General features: G+C 41.6%; 1 protein-coding gene across 3 annotated transcripts; it reads left to right on the forward strand.

The window, feature by feature from the left end:
• Positions 1 to 220: 220 nt before the first annotated feature.
• Positions 221 to 17,553, forward strand: LOC5512513 (ATP-binding cassette sub-family C member 4). 3 transcript variants are annotated; one of them, XM_032381952.2, is made up of 11 exons: positions 221 to 556; positions 1,229 to 1,374; positions 8,811 to 9,012; positions 9,506 to 9,880; positions 10,729 to 10,998; positions 11,741 to 11,850; positions 12,276 to 13,609; positions 13,843 to 14,098; positions 14,717 to 15,031; positions 15,230 to 15,366; positions 16,143 to 17,553. In XM_032381952.2, exons 3-11 carry the CDS (start codon positions 8,830 to 8,832, stop codon positions 17,060 to 17,062), a joined length of 3,900 nt encoding a protein of 1,299 aa, XP_032237843.2. In that variant the 5' UTR covers positions 221 to 556; positions 1,229 to 1,374; positions 8,811 to 8,829; the 3' UTR covers positions 17,063 to 17,553. The 3 variants fall into 3 exon arrangements, with proteins under 3 accessions (XP_032237843.2, XP_032237842.2, XP_032237841.2); XM_032381951.2 differs by lacking the exons at positions 221 to 556; positions 1,229 to 1,374 and adding an exon at positions 5,114 to 5,436; XM_032381950.2 differs by lacking the exons at positions 221 to 556; positions 1,229 to 1,374 and adding an exon at positions 8,048 to 8,094.
• The last annotated feature ends 1,045 nt before the right edge of the window (positions 17,554 to 18,598 follow it).

Consider the following 18,598-nt stretch of genomic DNA (forward strand, 5'->3'; position numbering starts at 1 on the left):
TATAGTAAACCTCTTCTGCAGGCGTCCCTGAATGTTAGATACCGAGAGTGAATCTTAAAACTCGCGGGTTTCCTGTGGTCGACAAATTTCTTTGTTATGGGGGAGGGGGACAATGGTCCTTAGCTCCTCGCACGACGCATCGCCACAGAAATCCCGAGCGCCTGTGTTTCTTTTCTGCTTCTTAATGGCAAAGTAGGAGCCTTTTTTCACTGGCAGCGATCATCGGAACAATATAATCCTTGGAGATACCTGCTCCCTCCTGACCGGACAAAGCGATGCCTGTGGAGGAGGCTAGTTCACAGTAGGTTAATTGATATTCAGTAAAACGTGTATGCTTTAGAGAGCGCGAAATGTAGCCATTTGCAAGGAATTTCAAGGCAATTTGAGGCCTAAAGCTATGGGGGGTGGTGTAACTACCCCCGAATTCATTCAAACTGTTCGAGGTGTGAAGGTCCTCTGGGGAGCACATCAAACTGGCCAAGTTTCATTCAGATCGGCGGGGGTTCATGTACCGCGACTGCATGGTCCTGATGGTCCTGTCACGGACACGCACTAAGTAAGATATTGTATATAGAGCCAAATGTGTGTGCTCGTCCAGCCTTAGATAAAGAATTTCGTCTGCTTGGAGAGTTTTATGGGTGCTAATTTTCGAGAATTTCTGCTTTGCATGGTTTTAATTAAGCAAATATCATATGCATGCGAGGTTTTCTATGAGAACAAGAGACTGTATGCTCCGTATCTCCGTCTGGAGATCATGGCCAAACCCATGATAAAGTTCCTTAATTTATATCCCTGCGTTTATTACTGGAAACAGGACAAAGCATATCTTTGCATGGACTTGTCAAACTTGTCAATACCCTGGCCCTTCTGTCCTCTTTAAACACAAATAAACCGTCTTTATTAATTTTACCTCAAATTTCATTAACGAATCAAAAAAATAATATTTTCCTCATATGACACGGTGGTACACTAATTTGTTTGTCAAAGGGACAGCACTAGACGAAATTCAACAAACTGAATTAACTTCCCCCAAAACAACCAAATTAAAAATTTACGTTTTTTCCAAATTGTTTTCCTAGAGCGCGAGCAATTTCAAGCAATTTGTTCCTTACAAAGCGCCCACTCGCGAAAATATGCAAAGAATGCATCGAGAGCAATTGAAAGCGCCCCGGTTTAATTAATCATTGAGTAATTCGACTGACAAGTTTTCTTTTATTCTCATTTCAAGATAATCGTGAGACGAAACAGCATATAAATCATTGGCTATATAGAAGGCTCCGTACATACCTTTGTCAAAGGGTGAATTTTGGGTCTGCACGGGAAAAAAACCCGGAATGTGGCATATGGAAGAGTTCTGGCTATCTTATAAAACAGGTATGGTAAAAGTACTCCAAATACTCACATGGCTTACAAATAGTAGTTTATCTAGTAAAATTACACATTGTAGGGCAAAATATACAGATAAGGCAAAATATACAGAATGTATTTCAAAATTTGATAACATTTTAGATTTTTTTCGCCTTTAGATTTCTTTTTAAAATTTCCAAAAAGAAACACAGTATCTCATAAGTGATCGAAATAATATGAAAATGCAAATTGTCTCAACAAATTTTTAGACATTTTGGATGGAGACCACACATTTAGCTTGACTAGAGCAGGATTTTTTTTTCAAACAAATTAAAGATACTATAATTCTGAGATAATATCCAAGTAATCCTTTGGCCTTTTACACGCGTCTCATCGTAGCAGATGCTCTACAAACATAGCAGCTGGACACAGCAGCTAACCGGATAGAAGCGATAAAAGGATGCACGCCATTTCAGAAACACCGCCCGGGGTGTAAGCAAAAAATAAAGCCTAAAGGAGCCGGATTGACAAGTTCTAGCAAACTTTTTGGGTTAAAATTACCCTGGGTACCAGATTCTCGAGCTTCGTTCGTTTACTATGCGCCCTTTCCTGACTATGAGGAGAGTAAACGAAGCACTGAGACGCTGGTACCCAGGGTAGGTTAAAATACATAACATCATTCAATATTTTGTACCTCATTCAAATCATAGTACGATTCTGCCTTGCATAATAGCATTAAATATACTTTTTTCCAAGAGAATAAAAGACAAAATATTTGGAGGATTTTATTTTAACACTTTCTCGTAAGTTAGAGAGAACTGGTAGACATGAAAAAAACATAACATTTTGCGCCCTTATAATCATGATTTTTTAAGTTTGTCGACTTCAGTCAAAAGCCTCGCTTAACGCAAATAATGGGAAAGAAAAAAGGGAAGCGAAAAATATTAATATCGCTAATTGCACAGACGCCCGTTTTTAATGCTAACTAACCAACGTCTACTTCCGGAAAATACTTATTGTAACTTGACCTTGTTTCTAGCGTCGAGAGATGTTAATACAGGGCCGTATCAGGGGGGGGGGGGGCACTGGGGACACGTGACCCCCTCCCCCCCTCCAAATATTTTCGAAAATTAAAAAAAATGACCAGTTGGGGCGTGGCTGTGCCTCCCCCCCCCCAATATTTTCTGTACATGCCCCCTAATAATTCGAGGCTCCGGCTATGTATTACCGAGAAAAATATAGTTGGAAACTATAAATAGCATTGTTTTTAACACATGGAACCGAAAACTAAAAAAACAATTACTGCGCTATAAATCTCTTGCTAGCGAAACAATTTTCTACAAACTGATTGAGAGGTCCTCAAACAGAACCTCGAGTCTGACCTGATAGGTGTTCTAGACTGATCTACGGGATACGGAAATACCAAGGGTGGGCTTAATTCTATTTCTCTTTTTTTATTCTGTAATTAGGACATCGTTTCTTCTTCTCCTTTAATTTTTGTATTAGCTATGTTATGGTTAAGCTTCTAATGTATTTGGAAAGGGAAATATAATTTCCTTTTCCCTTTATTCGCAAACATAGCGTTTTTTTGCCAATATTTCGAAGATCCTATTTGTTTTCTATCTGTGAATTCATCTTTCGTCCTGATGTTAAGTTAAAGGTCGTTATAATAATGTGAATTGTGCTTTATTGCTTTTTAAATTCTATTATATTCACAAAGTGAAGGGTAACGACGAATAGCGCAAACCCAATCACCCACTTCAGAGCGGCAACTCTCGCAATAGATCCGTACAAAACAAATATTTGTTATTTTTATCATTGAAATGAGAGGCCTAGAAAATCAAACGGAAGCGCCATGTTTAACTAACACCTGTGCAAAGAGAGCATCTACATTTTCATTTAAAAAGTTTCAATTATTGTAGGTTTTTTGCTATTTACTGAATCGGTATACGTATTTTAAAGGTACAGTTCGCGCCTGGCTCGTTTTGCATGCTTTGGATATTAAAAGCAGATTAGTAGTAGGTTAGTAGTTGTCTGATGAACTAGCATAACAATATTTGTAGAATAAAACAGCAAAGAGTATTTTAATCAAGTAAACTTGAAAGCTGATTGCGTTTCGTACTTGATTGGATTGCAATGTATTTTTAAAACCAGATTTTGCAATAAGGAGACTTGCGCAAGATGTGGCTTTTTGAGTGGCATTAAAGCCAAAGCACAGAAATGACTGTGTCACGCCAGAGAGCGACGAAAATATAAAATCTTTCAATACAAAATAATAATAAAATAATTCTTTCTTATTTTCCGGCTGATTTGTAAGCGCTAAGTTACTTTTTTTTGCCGTTATTTTGCCGCTAAAAGACGGAGCAAGTTAAGGCCTCTCGCGCTCAGCTCATGTTAGCTCACTGTAATGAACAATGACAAACCTGTACGATTTTAACCCTTTTGGTGCATTAAAAGAAGGTTACATTCATCGGCCAACCTCTCTTTAAGGTTATTCCCGTTGCATTAGCAAACAGTTCTGCTATTTTTGTTCTCGAAAGTTATATGCCACTCCTATTTTATTTTATTTCAAAATGTTGTTCATATTAGTTTTACGCTTAAACTATAAAACTTTCAAAGGATTCTCATCATAAATTGTTTGGAAAACTCTATTCAAATCTTTGATTATGGTCTTTTCTTGACCCATTCTAGCCCTTTTAGTCAATATAATAAGGTTTCAATAAGTTGTCGCCCACTGAGAGAGCTAAAACACGCTACAATAGATTTATCCATGTACTAGCACCAAGCCAGTTTAAATGCTAACCTGCTGTCAAAGGCAGGATTGCGATAATCAGCTTGCTATCAAATTTTGAACTAAAAGTCTTCACAAAATAGCATAACACTCTTTTTTTATTATAAAAAACCTTTTTATAAGAACGTCCAGCCTGAGACTTTAATAACATGCTAAGAACATGCCAAGGCTAAAATAACAGCAAAATATTGTTTTGATGCGTTCTACAATGCAAAATCAAATTGTGTTCATAATAGCAACCTTAAATATTATTGCTATTGATCATTTGTGTAATTCTCTTTCTAATAATTTTTTGTGTACTATATTTTTACACTAAAATTTAAGAACATTGTTAAGAACATTTCCAGCCTTGAAATGTCCCAAAAATAAGAACGGCTCAGCCTCGATTGAAAATTAGACGTTCTTATAAAAGAAAGAGTATCTTGAAAAAAGTAGGCTGTGATTGGCCACCCACTGCACCAAAACGAGGCTAGGTACGCTATTTTTTTTTTTTTTTTTTTGAATTTTCACCCTATGATCCCAACTTAATTTTTAAATTTCTGAGTAATAACCTCAAGCGGTAACCATTAGCTATTTTATATATTCTGACTCAATCATCAGTCTCGCAGCCCGTCTCGGAGCTCGAAGTCCGCTTTTAGGTTTAGTTCTCCGTAGACATGCCGTTGCACATGGAAGTGAATACGCGTACAGTACAATGATGTATGGGTATAATAAAAGGAAAACCCTGAACCGTAAAATTGTGTCCGTGGTTTAAGAGAGGTTTGCAATTTTGTCTTTCGGGTTTGCAATTGTGTATGATGTATTCTAGTTGATGATTGCATAATCTCACCAAGCCTGACAGGAAATTTGCGCGACGTGTTGCCATTCTCATAACGTCATTGACCTTTGCGTGGGCTTTGGTGTTTTGTCGAAAAAAGTGAGCATCAGCAGTGTAGCGTGACCTGACGTTCCGCTAGAAAGATGATATATTCATGCTCATCTTATGAAACCGCCGAAAGATTTAAAAACAAGAAAGAAGAGAATATTCGAGCGATTTATTGTTTATATTAAGATCTGTGTCGGCCAAGTAGTAAAACTTTGAGTCACTCTAATTTTTATAGGAAGGATTCATTAATTTGACAGTCGTAATCAAATCGTTATGCTGTCCGTTTGATGTTCTGTCAGTATTTGGCATGTGATTAGTAGTGTTAGCAACGGTTGCTCGTCTCTGACTGGTTAAAGGCGCGAGAAAACGAACTCTCGTTCTAAGGAAGGCACAGAACTGTTATTTCCTCTGAGCTCGCGGTATAAAATGCGAGGTAAGTTTTTAAAAGTTAAATCTCGTACTTGGAATTTTATTTGAGTAGTTCACAAACAAGTTTAACAAACTTTTTAAATTGTGCTTAACGAACTCCGCCAAACAACTGAAACAATGGTTACGACATAGAACAATATACCTCTGTATCTCTTTATGGTAGAACCCCTCGTCTAGGTTCATCGTATCAGCAAAATATATAATCCGCTGCTTGATTTCCTTACTTAAAATAGCATTTAATGATAATGACAAACATCTTGGGCAGTTACGTGAATATAAAGTTCGTTAAAATCATGGTTGTTTGTATTAGCCACATTAACTCCTCGCTCTAATAACCAAATACATCCCTTTTGAAAAATCCCTTTTCAATATGTCCAGTATAATAAACGTTGGTTTGGTTGTTTATTTTCTATGATACAATCATTTTTCGAACCAACACGAACTTCATAGCAATAATATTGTAAATGTTCTCAATTACGTTCTAACTTCTCCAACATGTCTCAGAATAGCCCTTTCATATCCTGCCAAACGCATTTTTACCCTGGAATGATTCGAGTATTTTGCCAATTGTCCCTCCAAAAGCGCCTGGAAATTTCTTAACAATTTTAATCAGAGTCAGCACAGTGCCAAACGTCTTCTCAAAAAGAAAGAAATTTCCAGGCGCTTTTTGAGATGACATTTGGCACTGTGCTGACTCTGACCAAAATTGTTAGGAAATTTCCAGGCGCGTTTTTAGAAGACCTTCCCCGTATCATATATGAATGTATTTATTGTGTCACAATGTATTGTTTGTAAAGATAACTTGAACTTCCTATTAAAGTTTGTAGCTCATTTGAGTCCACTTTCGCCGTGTTGTACCATGTATTTAGAAATTGACACAAAAACACGTCATTTTAAGTATATCTACCATTTTTTTCTACTTCAGAATATACGTATCTAAAAAAAATTCGTGTTTTATGCTAAGTTCAAACGTCGTATTATCCAAACCTCGGTATCATATCATGCAGTGGCGGGATCTAGCCCCCCCTCCCCCCCCCCCACCTCCCTTTTCTCGGAAAATCCTGGAATCCGCCTCTTGTATAACAAAAAGCCCGGTGTATTAACAAACCGTCTAAGGAAACGGCGCATCATTTTTCTTTCCTTTCCTTTGTTTTCGGTAATTTTCCTTTCTTTTTTCTTTCTTATTATTTTGTTTTTATTATTTTATTTTTATAAATCAATGAAAAATTTAATTACATCACTAACATAGTCCTACATACAAAATACAGAAACAACTAAAAGTCTCTAAACTATTAAATTTCTTTTTTCCAGCCAAGCCTTGACAGCTTCCCATTTTTTTGTCGAAAGTTCTTTTTTCTATTTTTCCTACGAGCTTTTTTACGTAAAAAGGGCGAGATAGCTTTTAAAGATTAGGGGTGTGTCTCCGGTATATCAAACACTCTCGTATACTCATTCGAAAAGCCTGGCTTGTTTTAATAGTGACGGGTTAATAACATTGTCCGCTTTGAAAAAACGCGGTCTACAAAACATGAGACAATAGATCAAAAAGTCCTTACACTTTATCAAATTGTCCTGTGTATCAGTCTGTTTGGCATCAAATCGTCAGGTTAAATCAAATATAGCTCATCGAGTCACTGTCAGTCCCCATATTGTCATCCATCCTAGCAAAATACCAAGTAAGAAAAAAACATCCATGTCCATCGGCTGAATTGCGTAAGCTGCTGCGATATTTGCGATTGAATCTGGTAAATGAAGCATAAGATTTTATATTTAGGTGGTTATTTTGGGGTTTTCTCGTAAAATCTGTGATCCAATATTGGTTAAAAACAATAACAAAGGTCTGACAACGACTTTCTAATGTTCAGTAAATTCTCGACTGACGACTAAATAACAGAGTTCGAGTAAAGGCCAGACCCTCGGGACAATTTGGCAGCTTCTAAATCGTGCTTGGGAACCATATAGATAGCAAGCGATCTGTCAAGCCAGGTATCATATGTACGGTAACGTTGTTAAACACTTAACCCCATAAACCGAGCCCAATAAAGATATTACTTGAATGCGATTCATCTAGACGTAATACTGATCACTGAACTAAGTCCACGCAATCACCTCTGCAGGTTATTTTTTAAAACTGTTTGCTCGGAGTGATGCCGCTGTTATATTGAGAGGACGTAAGGAGGCGCGAAAACCGCACAGATAATCGCAAAAAGACGCAAAACCGCATCAGATCTTTTATTCAAGAAACCGAAAAACCGCACTAACAAAACAGCGTCACCGTGAAAAGTTAGCTTAATATGATGCTGCTGTTTAGAAGTCTCTGTGATCCATGGGCTGCTTTAAGATAGTTTGAATTGCGATATGTTTTATTAATTTGGTAGATTGAGTTTAAAACTTATTAGTTATTTTCATTTTTCATTTTATTTTTTAGATCTCATCACATAATTTGTTTTCGAAATAAAAAAAAAACACAACAAAGTTGTGGCTGACAAGAGCTCTTTAATTCCAATTAGGTAGGCACGGTTGATTGACGCCTGTCAATCATCAAGCATATGCACTGGAACGAAGACAGGTTGCATGTGAACGTCTCGAGCTCGAGTGGCGCTATGTATACGCTACAAGGACACAAATACGACATACCCTGATCTAAATACATGCCATGCAAGTATGTATTAGCCCCCGCTGATATAGGGGTCCCACGCATAAATGCCCAGACACTTCAGTTGCCCAATCAGACCCAAGGGGGAATTTAAAGGGCCTTAGTATAATATCTGTGAATCAAGTTTCACGCAGCGAGCACGCACTTTTCTTAAACCTTTATCGCAAAATGATGTGATTTTTCAAGCGGGAACGGCAATTTTGGAAAAACCGTAAAAATGTCCTCCTTCCGGATAAAGAAAAAGTGAGTACATTAGGCTCTTTTAACTTCAGGTTTTGTTCTGCGCCCGTTCGCCATACACTTTATTAGAAGAAGTATATTGCGGCCGATTCACATGGGTCACCACTGTCCGCTCGAGTGTTCCATGGATGTCCTTGTATTTACACGATTAACGAAATAATGAAGCTATGGATACCAGGATATCTAGATATATTTTTATAAGAGGTTCGATATATTTTGATATATGAAAATGGCTCTTAGATCGAGCGCCTGGATTCCAGATAAAAACAAACAAACAAACTTCAAGTTTAATGCTGAAGAAATAATATAACGTTTGCCTTAATAATGACAGCCGTAAGGGAAACAATAACAAGAAGTCTTGAGATCGCACAAAATCATATGACCCAAAAACTTGTACCACAGTTAAAGATATCGCGAAGTATTTCTACCACAATTCAGAAATCCCCAATTCTTTCCTAAGTCTATCATTTGGTCTGCAGCAGAATAAGCAAGAGCGTGCGAATGGGGAGTATACGGTACGAACGGTTGGACCGGACTATCCTGAAGGGGAACCCCAAGTCCAACGCAAGCCTCCCTTCCAGCTTGACCTTTTGGTGGATGAATGACTTGTTGAAATTGGGAAGTCAACAACCGTTAGAATCTACAGACCTGTACCCGCTGTTAGGAGAGGATCAAACGAAACAGGTACGGGCTGGGAATTCCCTGGGGAAGGGGGGATGTAATAATGAGCAAAGATGTACCCCCTGTTAGCAGAGAATCAGCAAGTAAGGACTGTAGATTTCCCCTGGTAGGAGGGGGAGATCTGGGTAATGAACAAAGGTGTAGATGGGGTTTTGTATAGACCGTGCACCCTTGTAAAACCAGGGAAAAAATAAAGACAAACAAACACATAATTCACAATACATTCAAGCTTCTATTAAGCGGTCATCCTATATTTAACCGTGTCCTAATAAAATCCAAAATATTCTCTCTCACATTTAAAGAGGTCACTTTACTCAAGTGCGGATCCAGGGGTTTCAAAAAGGGGGGCCGAATTTATTGGTTCTTTCCTGGACTTCCTTTAAATTTCTTGTTATTTTTAAGCTCGGCCCACCCCTAGGTCCGCCCCTGTGACGAGATCTCTTAATGCAAGTTCGGACTGTATTTTTCTCTTAAATAATATGAACTCCCCCTTTAGGTCACCGACAAACTCAAGGAAGAATGGGCCAGGTCATCGTCGGACAAGTCATCATCGGACAAATGCCATGGACCGGGCGGTTGGCGGCTGCTGCGAGCGCTGTTTCGCCTCTCACCGTGGTACCTATACGGGTACATATTCACTACCGGACTGGTGGCGGCCATCTGCAACATCTGCCAGCCCGTATTTATCGGACTACTTCTTTCCGGTTTGATGCGGCTTCCTGGATCGCACCCGGGCATGCTGTACGTGTACGCTGCTGGTCTGTGTATTAGTGCGCTCACCAGGGTCCTTATACTACATCAGTTTATGTACAACGCGTGGCTCATGGCCATGAGGTGGAGGGCCGCTACTATGGGCCTGTTGTTTAATAAGGTAAAATGGGTCTTGGGTGTGGCATAATTGTGGTAGAGGTTAGAGAATAAATAAAACATTAAAAGGCACGATATCCGAACAAAGCAGAAGAGGTTAAAACGATATGTACTTCAATAAACATCAGTGTATAAGAACCAAGAATTATCTAGATCAGACTGAATAGCTTTTTATAATTCAGGCTACTTTTTAACAAATCATACCGTCTAGGTTCTTATACGTAACAAATTATTTTGTCCGGCTATAAACTGGTTGTGACCGAAAAACCACAAATGCTTTTGCGATTTTTCCCCGAATACAGACAAGTTGTAGAAAACTCTGTGGTCTGCGTTGGCCTGTTGGATCAGGGAAATAAATTAACTCTAGATTTGGGTTACATGTTGTATTGCTCTTTATGGAGAGACCAGTAGTTACGCCAACGTTTCGAGCATAAGACCATCTTTTGATCCCGTGTTCCCGGATTTCCTTTCGAGGGAAGATGCATATATACTACTACGTTCTTGCGATTTATTATTTGTTGTTATCATTATTTTATCAGGTGTAAATAAGATAATGTACTGTCTGTCTAGTTGATGTCCAATGACTCTTTTTAGTTATCGGTGTCCAGTAAGTGCAATGCTTCGGGCTTTAATTTCAGTAATGTGCAATGCTCTTCAGCATTGCACAACAATTTGTTTTTTGTTGATGTGCAATGGCCCCTTGAGCTATCGCTGTCCAGTAAGTGCAATGCCTTTGGGCTTTACTGTTCAGTAATGTGCAATGCTCAGTGTCTATCATCTATTTGTTTTTAGCTGATGTGCAATGACTTTTAGAGCTATCACTGTTCTTTAAGTGACTTTTTTTTTATTCAGATTCTTCGATTGAGTCAGACCACAATTAACGATGTCACGACAGGGTATATTGTCAATCTGATCTCGGGAGACGTCCAGAGGTTTGACCCCGTAGTGTGCCAAATGGCGCTGTTTGTCCAGGGCTTGTTCGAGATCGCTGCAGTCACTGGCCTCCTGGTATACACTGTGGGTGTCCAGTCACTCGCCGGGATCGCCTTCCTCGTCATACTCGTTTTCTATTACTGTGGAATGGGTCGCTTGTGTGTCTATTTGAGGAACAGAATAGCCAAGGTATGCCTTTGGAGTTCTGGAGTTTTGGAGTTCCGCACACAAAATAAATCATGTACAAGTATATATAGATATATATTTAGTTCCACCTTTGGGAATTAAATCCGTGCATGGAGCAGCCCCGCCCCTGAATGTTAATTTTGATTGTATAAAGTATTGATCTACTGAGCTTTTCAAATTTGTGCAATCAACCACCAACTCTCCTGGGTTTTCTTGCAGGTCAATAATAACCTGAACCTTGTTTGATTTTCCAAAAAAAGTAAACTATTATTGCGTTTTGTCTTTTTCCCCCAGTTTTATTTCTTTAAAATTGTTATTGTTTTTTACTAGGTATAGATCATGTTTATTATATAAAACCATAATGCGGACGTCGGCAGTTCGCCTTAGAGAAATCCTAACTTTTTTTTCAGTGGTGATGGTATCTTGTGAATGCCAGCAGGGTGGGGTGTGTGTACTGCTTTGCTACATCTCCTATGCTAGCGACACTGAAGTGGAACTTCAGTTTTACATCGCGTACTGTGCACCAGGGCCTTTTTAGATATCTTCTCTTGGCCCGGCTTGCAGTGGTACCTTATGTTTGTCATTTGAGTGGACCTTCCAGTTAAGAGATGCGGCCTTGCGAACCCCCCCCCCCCCCCCCCCCCACCGTGTTTATGCACACGCCCATTTTAAGATTTAGTTTTGGTATATGATATGACTGTAAAGTTATATTTATGTGAGACTGCGTCTCTTTACTTGTTGTCAGATCGCAGACGAGCGTCTTGGTCTGATGAACGCCGTTCTTGCCGGAGTCCGCACTGTCAAGATGTACGCGTGGGAATTGCCATTCAAAGACCGTGTCAGTCGAATCAGACGGTAACCAATCACGCTTTATTTGCTGATGTTTTGAGAACAAATCCGAGGGTATCATTCGAACCCACTAGTGATAACGATTGAGAAATTCTTCAGCCAATATCGAGGAGATAAAAACCTTGAACCACGCAACAGGAGGAGCAGCGGCTTAGCCAGGAGTTTTAACAGGAGGGGCCCAAAAGGCCCTTTCAAGTCTTTTTCTCCTGTATAGTAGATAATGTCTCATATATTTACTGTATTTTTGGCTGCTAGAAGGGGGGGCCGGGCCCCCTTGGTCACCCCCTGGCTACGCCCCTAAGGAGAAACCCCTTTCTCATCCCTTCCCCTTTTTGAGGAACAATAACGCAGGGGCAATGTGTGATCTTGCCCCTGATTTCTTTGTGATGTCGATCGTTTGCATGAGAGTGATATTGTTATGTTGGTCTCAGGCAGGAGACGTATTTCTACCGTCTAAAGGCTGGAGTACTGGCGACTTTCCAGACCTTCCTATACACCTGCCAGAGCATCGCGGTGTTTATCACTCTGCTTGTGCTGATCGCTACCGGTGTGAGCCTGGACACCTTCAACGTGTTCATGCTGCTTGCTCTGGTCAACACAATACGATCTGCAGTGTCCTGGAATATCGCAGAGGGAGCAAACTACCTGGGCGACTTCTTATCAGCTCTGCACAGGATACAGAACTTCCTGGAAGTCAAAGAACTCAAGAAAAAGAAGCAAACATATTTCTTAGACGTAGATCCAAAGAACGACGATGTGCCAAGGCAGGAGGGCGAGTTTAGTGATGTTAATGATAACAAGGAGGACGACTCAGAGGTGTTTTTATCCGAAGTGCCACAAATCTCGCTGGACGAGGAAGCTAATAAGAAGCCGTATCACGTGACTATGAAGGATGTCACGTGTTTCTGGAATGGGGAGGTAGCGCCTTCGCTGAGTCACGTGACTCTGGAGCTAAGGAACTCGGACCTGGTGCTGGTGACCGGACCTGTTGGGTGTGGCAAGACCTCCCTCCTCTCAGCCATACTCGGGGAACTATCCGTCCGAAAAGGCGACCTGTCTGTAAACGGACGAGCAGTATATGTCCCCCAGTGCCCTTGGGTCTACTCTGGGACTGTTCGAGAGAATGTATTGTTTGGTAAAAAATACCAGCAGTGGAAATACCAGGTTGTTGTTCGAGCGTGCGACCTTGAGAAGGACTTGAACGAGTTTCCTGATCGGGATTTGACGACGATCGGCGAGCACGGCGTCCTGCTAAGTGGCGGTCAGCGGACTCGCATAGGCCTCGCGCGCGCACTGTACGCCGATGCGGATATCTATCTCCTCGATGATCCGTTGAGTTCCGTAGACGCGAAGGTTGGTCGCCACATCTTTGACGAGTGCGTGTGCGGCATTTTGAAGGACAAAACACGCGTGTTAGTAACGCACCAACTGCAATACCTCAAGGGTGCTGACCACGTGGTCGTCATGAACGCAGGCTCAGTCGCTTTCGAAGGAACCTATGAAGAGCTGCGCGCGCATCCTTACTTAGAGCTCAACCTTATCGCGGGCCCGTACAATGTCAGCCCCCCTGTAGCACGCTCGGTGGACTCTCGGCGGCTGTCTAGCGCTAGTAGTCTGATGGAAGGGGATTCCGGCGGCCTGGAAGTAGCCGAGGAGGACAGATTGACGGGGTCTGTATCTTGGGGGCTGTACTGGGAGTACCTCGTGGCGGGCGCACGACCTGTTGCTGTAGTTATCTTCTTGGTCTTTTTCGTTGCGTCACAAGGTATGCGTAACAGCCAGGAAGGGGTCTTACGAATATTCGAGTACGTTTAGATCATGCACGCATTTTCTTGACTTTCCTCTACAAGCCCTAAGTTAATATCATTTATTTAAAAAATAACGGGTTAAGCCATGGATCAAGTAACCAAAAGCCGCTTACTAGAAGACCCCCATGTGTTTAGCTTTCGATATTAAGAATTACGATAATCGTCGTCATGTGTTTTTCCCTTCTTTTAGCTTGCTTGGTTCTCCCTGATTGGTGGCTGTTAAAGGTGACCAAATTACCGCGTCATCAGCGCAACGAGGCATCTAATTACTATACATACGGGATCCTGGTAGGCGCGGCTTTTCTTCTGACGGTCACGCGGACCTTTATGTTTCTGTTCATCACGCTCAACTCGTCACGCAATCTGCACAACAAGATGGCCGCCACGGTGTTGAGGGCGCCCGTGCTGTTCTTTGACACCAATCCGACAGGGCGCATCCTTAACAGGTCAGCGGTATTCGTATAACGCATGCGCCATGGGACGCCAGACTAAGGTTGATCTAGATTTGATTATAATCCACTCCACTATTGAGAAACTTGTAAAAAGCAACGGTGTTTAGTCGGGTTTATTAAACATTTTGGAACATTGGCTCTGTTCCAAGTCATTAGAGGTTATCTATTTTTAAGGGACGGAGCAAAAAAACTTTATTCGCTTCTGTTCTCCGAGAAATGACCATCGCACTTTTGCATTTCTTCTACAAGCTATTGTTACAACCAGTAGCGGATCTAGGGGGAGGGTGCATGGGGTTAACCCCCCTCCTCCCTCCTTTGTCACTGAGCCAACCCCCCCTTAAGAGAAAGCTATATCCGCCCCTGTAAATATTTATTTCTGATAACATATCATGTCATAGATATTCATCGTCTTCGACCGCTGAATTAATGCAAGGATAAGATGAATGCGTGAAGTTTTGCAAAAGGCTGTAATTAGATTGGAGCTAGTTGACAAGACGAAAGTCTTGTGTGACACTCAGCGGTCGAAGACGATGAATATCTGTGACATGTAACGTTATTAGAAAATAATCGTTTTCGTTTCTATCTTGCGTGACAATCTGTCAATCATTCTAGGTTCTCACGTGACATTGGAGTAATGGATGACCTTCTCCCCGGTGTTTCTCTGGACGCGTTCCAGCTGGTGCTGTACTGCGTGGGGGCCATTATTCTGCCAACTGTACTCAACCCTTGGGTCACACTTGGGGCCTTCCCCATGATCATCATCTTCATCCTGATCAGCCGCTATTATCTCCGCACCTCGAGGGAGCTGCGCAGACTCGAAGCGATCAACCGCAGCCCAGTCTTCTCGCACTTCTCGGACACGCTAGAAGGCTTGGTTACAATTCGAACACATCATATGCAGAAAGGGTTCATCAAGGCGTTTTATAAGTAAGAGTTTTTGCCAGCTGCCACTTTGAATTTAAGTAAAAAAAAAATGAGAAATAAAATGCTGCCGAGGGCCCAGACGATCGGGTTACATTATAACGACCCCACATGCCATCCATCTCCTGCTTGTTTAGTACATTTAGGCGGAGACGATGAAGCCTTTGAATTGTTTCCTCACACACCGCGTATTCTCTACTGCAGGCATCAAGACGAACACAGCAAAGTCTGGTTCACACTATTGTCGGCGCTGCGTTGGCTTGGCATTAGACTGGATCTGCTCTGCGTCCTTTTCACCATCGTTGTGGTATTCGCGGCAATTGCCGCTGATTCATCGGCGGGTAAGTGCGTTTTACTCCATATAAAAATAGCAAAAACGTTCGTTAGTTGTTCTATCCCCTGTCGCAAAATAGTTGTATTGAATTTGCCGCAAAAATAAAACACCCGAGAGATTGGTAGAGATGGGTAGCAGCGGAAAATTCACCGCCAAGTCTTTTGGTACGCGGTAGTAGGTAGTAGTAGAAAAAATGTTTCACTTTCAAAGTAAGATCTTGGAAAAAAAAGACATGATTGGATATTGGATACCCTGTGCGCGCTCAATTAACACGAGTGCTTGACTTGGTCTAGCCATGCTTGGCTTGGTCTATCCATGACTACGTGGCATAGCTTAAGGTACACGAGTGCTTGGCTTGGTCTATCGATGACTACGTGGCATAGCTTAAGGTACCTCTTGTGGCGAGGGCCCTGGTCCTGATCGCATAGGTATCCATCACACCTTTCTTACTCCTTTATAATCTTAAATGTCAAGATATAAAAGGGGCAACTATCACTGACCTAATTCCGTCAATGCCGTTTTTAGCGAACTAGCTGTCTTTTGAAGTCTTCCCAATCTAATCTCAGGCGATTGCTCGTTTTTGTTTTCGATGCATTGAGTTCTGGCCGTCGTTTTGGTTTGTTATGACCGTTCCACAGCTAAAGGGGAGGTAAAGACAGTTCGCGCACGGCCAGAAAAAAAAAATGGTGGCAGTGACTCCACGCATCTCCTAATCGTTCGCGAAAAATATCTAATAAACTTATGCGAGTACTCCGTTTTTACTGTCCTGTTTATTTGTTGTAGGCGCGACGGCTCTGTCGCTAATTTACGCGCTGCAGCTTGCCGTTGACACGTCACAGTACGGCGTCCGCCAGTGCTCCGAAACCGAGAATTACATGACGTCTGTCGAGCGCGTGATAGGCTACACCAATATCCTCCCGGAGTCTGGGTACGAGACTGGCGCCAGGCCTCCCTCGGAGTGGCCTAAAAAGGGAGCCGTGGATCTAGTCAACGTGTCTCTCGCCTACTACCCCGGCGCACCGGAAGTGCTCAAGGATGTGACCTTCAGTATTAACCCGGCTGAAAGAGTAGGCATCGCTGGACGTACGGGCGCGGGGAAATCATCCCTGGTGTCTGCGTTATTTCGAATGCCCGATCCAGAGGGACGCATCCTTATTGATGGCTTAGATATCTCTAGTATCGACATACAGAGTTCCCGTCGCGCGATTTCCGTCATCTCACAAGACCCGATCCTCTTCACCGGCTCACTACGACTCAATCTCGACCCGTTCGATAAATACGCGGACGAAGAGATATGGGGTGCCTTGGAAGGCGCCAGTCTCAAACGAACAATCTTGCAGATGCCTGGACAGCTCATGACTCAACTTATGGAATGTGGGTCAAATCTCAGCGCAGGGGAACGCCAGCTGTTGTGTCTAGCGCGCGCCATGCTTCAGCGTAACAATATTATCGTACTGGACGAGGCGACGGCTAATGTAGACTTTAAGACAGACGCTCTGATCCAGGAGACAATACGCACGAAGTTCAAGGGTTGCACTGTGATAACCATAGCACACAGATTGAACACCATCATGGACTATGACAAGATATTAGTGTTAGAGAGGGGAAGGGTAGCGGAGTACGGCACGCCGCAAGAACTGATGGAGATGCCCGATGGCGTGTTCAGGCAGTTATACGAGAGCCACGTTCATCATACAATATAATTTTATCAAAAAATGTAACACAGATACTAATTTAGAAAATATGTACTAAAAGAACAAATTAGTGTTATTTAAAGGGGCAATTTCACATGTCATGTGGTCACGAGGGGAAACTCATCAAAGAGCCTAACCAGTGCACTGTTTATTGGTTCAATTTTTGGTTAGGAGTGCATAATAATGTGTCCCAGACCTGCTTTGAACACACTATAAGTTTTATGTGCTATACATAATACCCGAAGTATTTTAGAATTATAGCGAGATATAGTGAAAAAAATATAGAAACTAAGTCGCAAGTCAGGCTTACTAGGGTCTAAAAAAAACATGAATAAGATCAACGGCAAGTGCGGTTCTATCTTAAACACCACCAGATACATAATAGCTAAGGGTAAATAGGGTAATACCTAGAAAAGATACATTATTTAAGATTTCTTGGGAATAAGATGAAATTATATTGATCAAGACGTTGGAAATATATGATGCATCAAAATTCAAAATGAGTGTTAATATTTATCCCAGAGATGTTTTTCTCTTTCTTTATGAAGCCATCTCTCTTGCAAACGATGAACATAGTTATCGATCGTTATTCAGACATTCCCCACGATGTAAACAGTGCTGCATGTCCGCCATATTGGAAAATACAGCAAACCAACGCGTCAACATTTGTCTTTTTGGTCAACCGTGTGAGACTGCAGAGGCTGAACTGTACCAAAACTGTGGACGATAACTGACACTTTTCGTGCGAGGTGTTACTGTCGAATCCGTTGTATCGCGACGCCGCATTTTCAAAACACCGATTTGTTTTTGTCTTTTGGGATTTTCTGTTACGCCAGTCAAATTATTCTAAGCCAATCAGATTCTTGCCATCTCTCGCCTAGTGCGGTTGCCTGGCTTTCTGTCGCGACACTGTCTGGTTTTCGTCCAGAGGATAGCCAGGGGAGTGCACAAAGCGAGACTCTGATTGGCTCAGAATGGTTTTACTGACGGAAGAGGATTCGACAGTAATGCCAGGCAAGACAGCGACCAGTTCACTTCCGGAGGTCCGACGGAAACCTCAATCCTTAAAAGACAAAAAAATCTATTAGAATCCGAAATATTTAACATGCCATCCGCTCTCAATTATCAATCACATCCTCGAAGAAACTTGCAATATACACACTGCTTTCAATATTTTGAAATATTTTTCGCGTTTTTCGTTAAAAATCATCGGAGATTGTAACGTAATCGACCGGAAGTAAACTGGTGACAATGCGGCTTTAATGCGGACCCCCAAAAAATACCTTTCTGCGAAACAAACTTTTATTTTTATCAAATGTTTTTGCAAGGAAAGCGAAGGCTTAGCGCCCAGTAATGTGTCCAACAAATTATTAGTCGGGCGCTGTATGTGGCTCAACTTGAGTTTTACATTTTGTATTTCTATCTGCTACGTCGCGTTGTGGGTTGCCTGTGTTATGAGGCTAGGCTGGCCATATATGGTTTGCTTCCCGAGCTCCCCGCTTCAATCTTCAATCACGTCCATGGTTAAACACATTATAAAGCAAG

This window comes from Nematostella vectensis, chromosome 10 (assembly GCF_932526225.1).
Source record: "Nematostella vectensis chromosome 10, jaNemVect1.1, whole genome shotgun sequence".
In the NCBI taxonomy this organism is placed as follows: Eukaryota; Metazoa; Cnidaria; class Anthozoa; order Actiniaria; family Edwardsiidae; genus Nematostella; species Nematostella vectensis.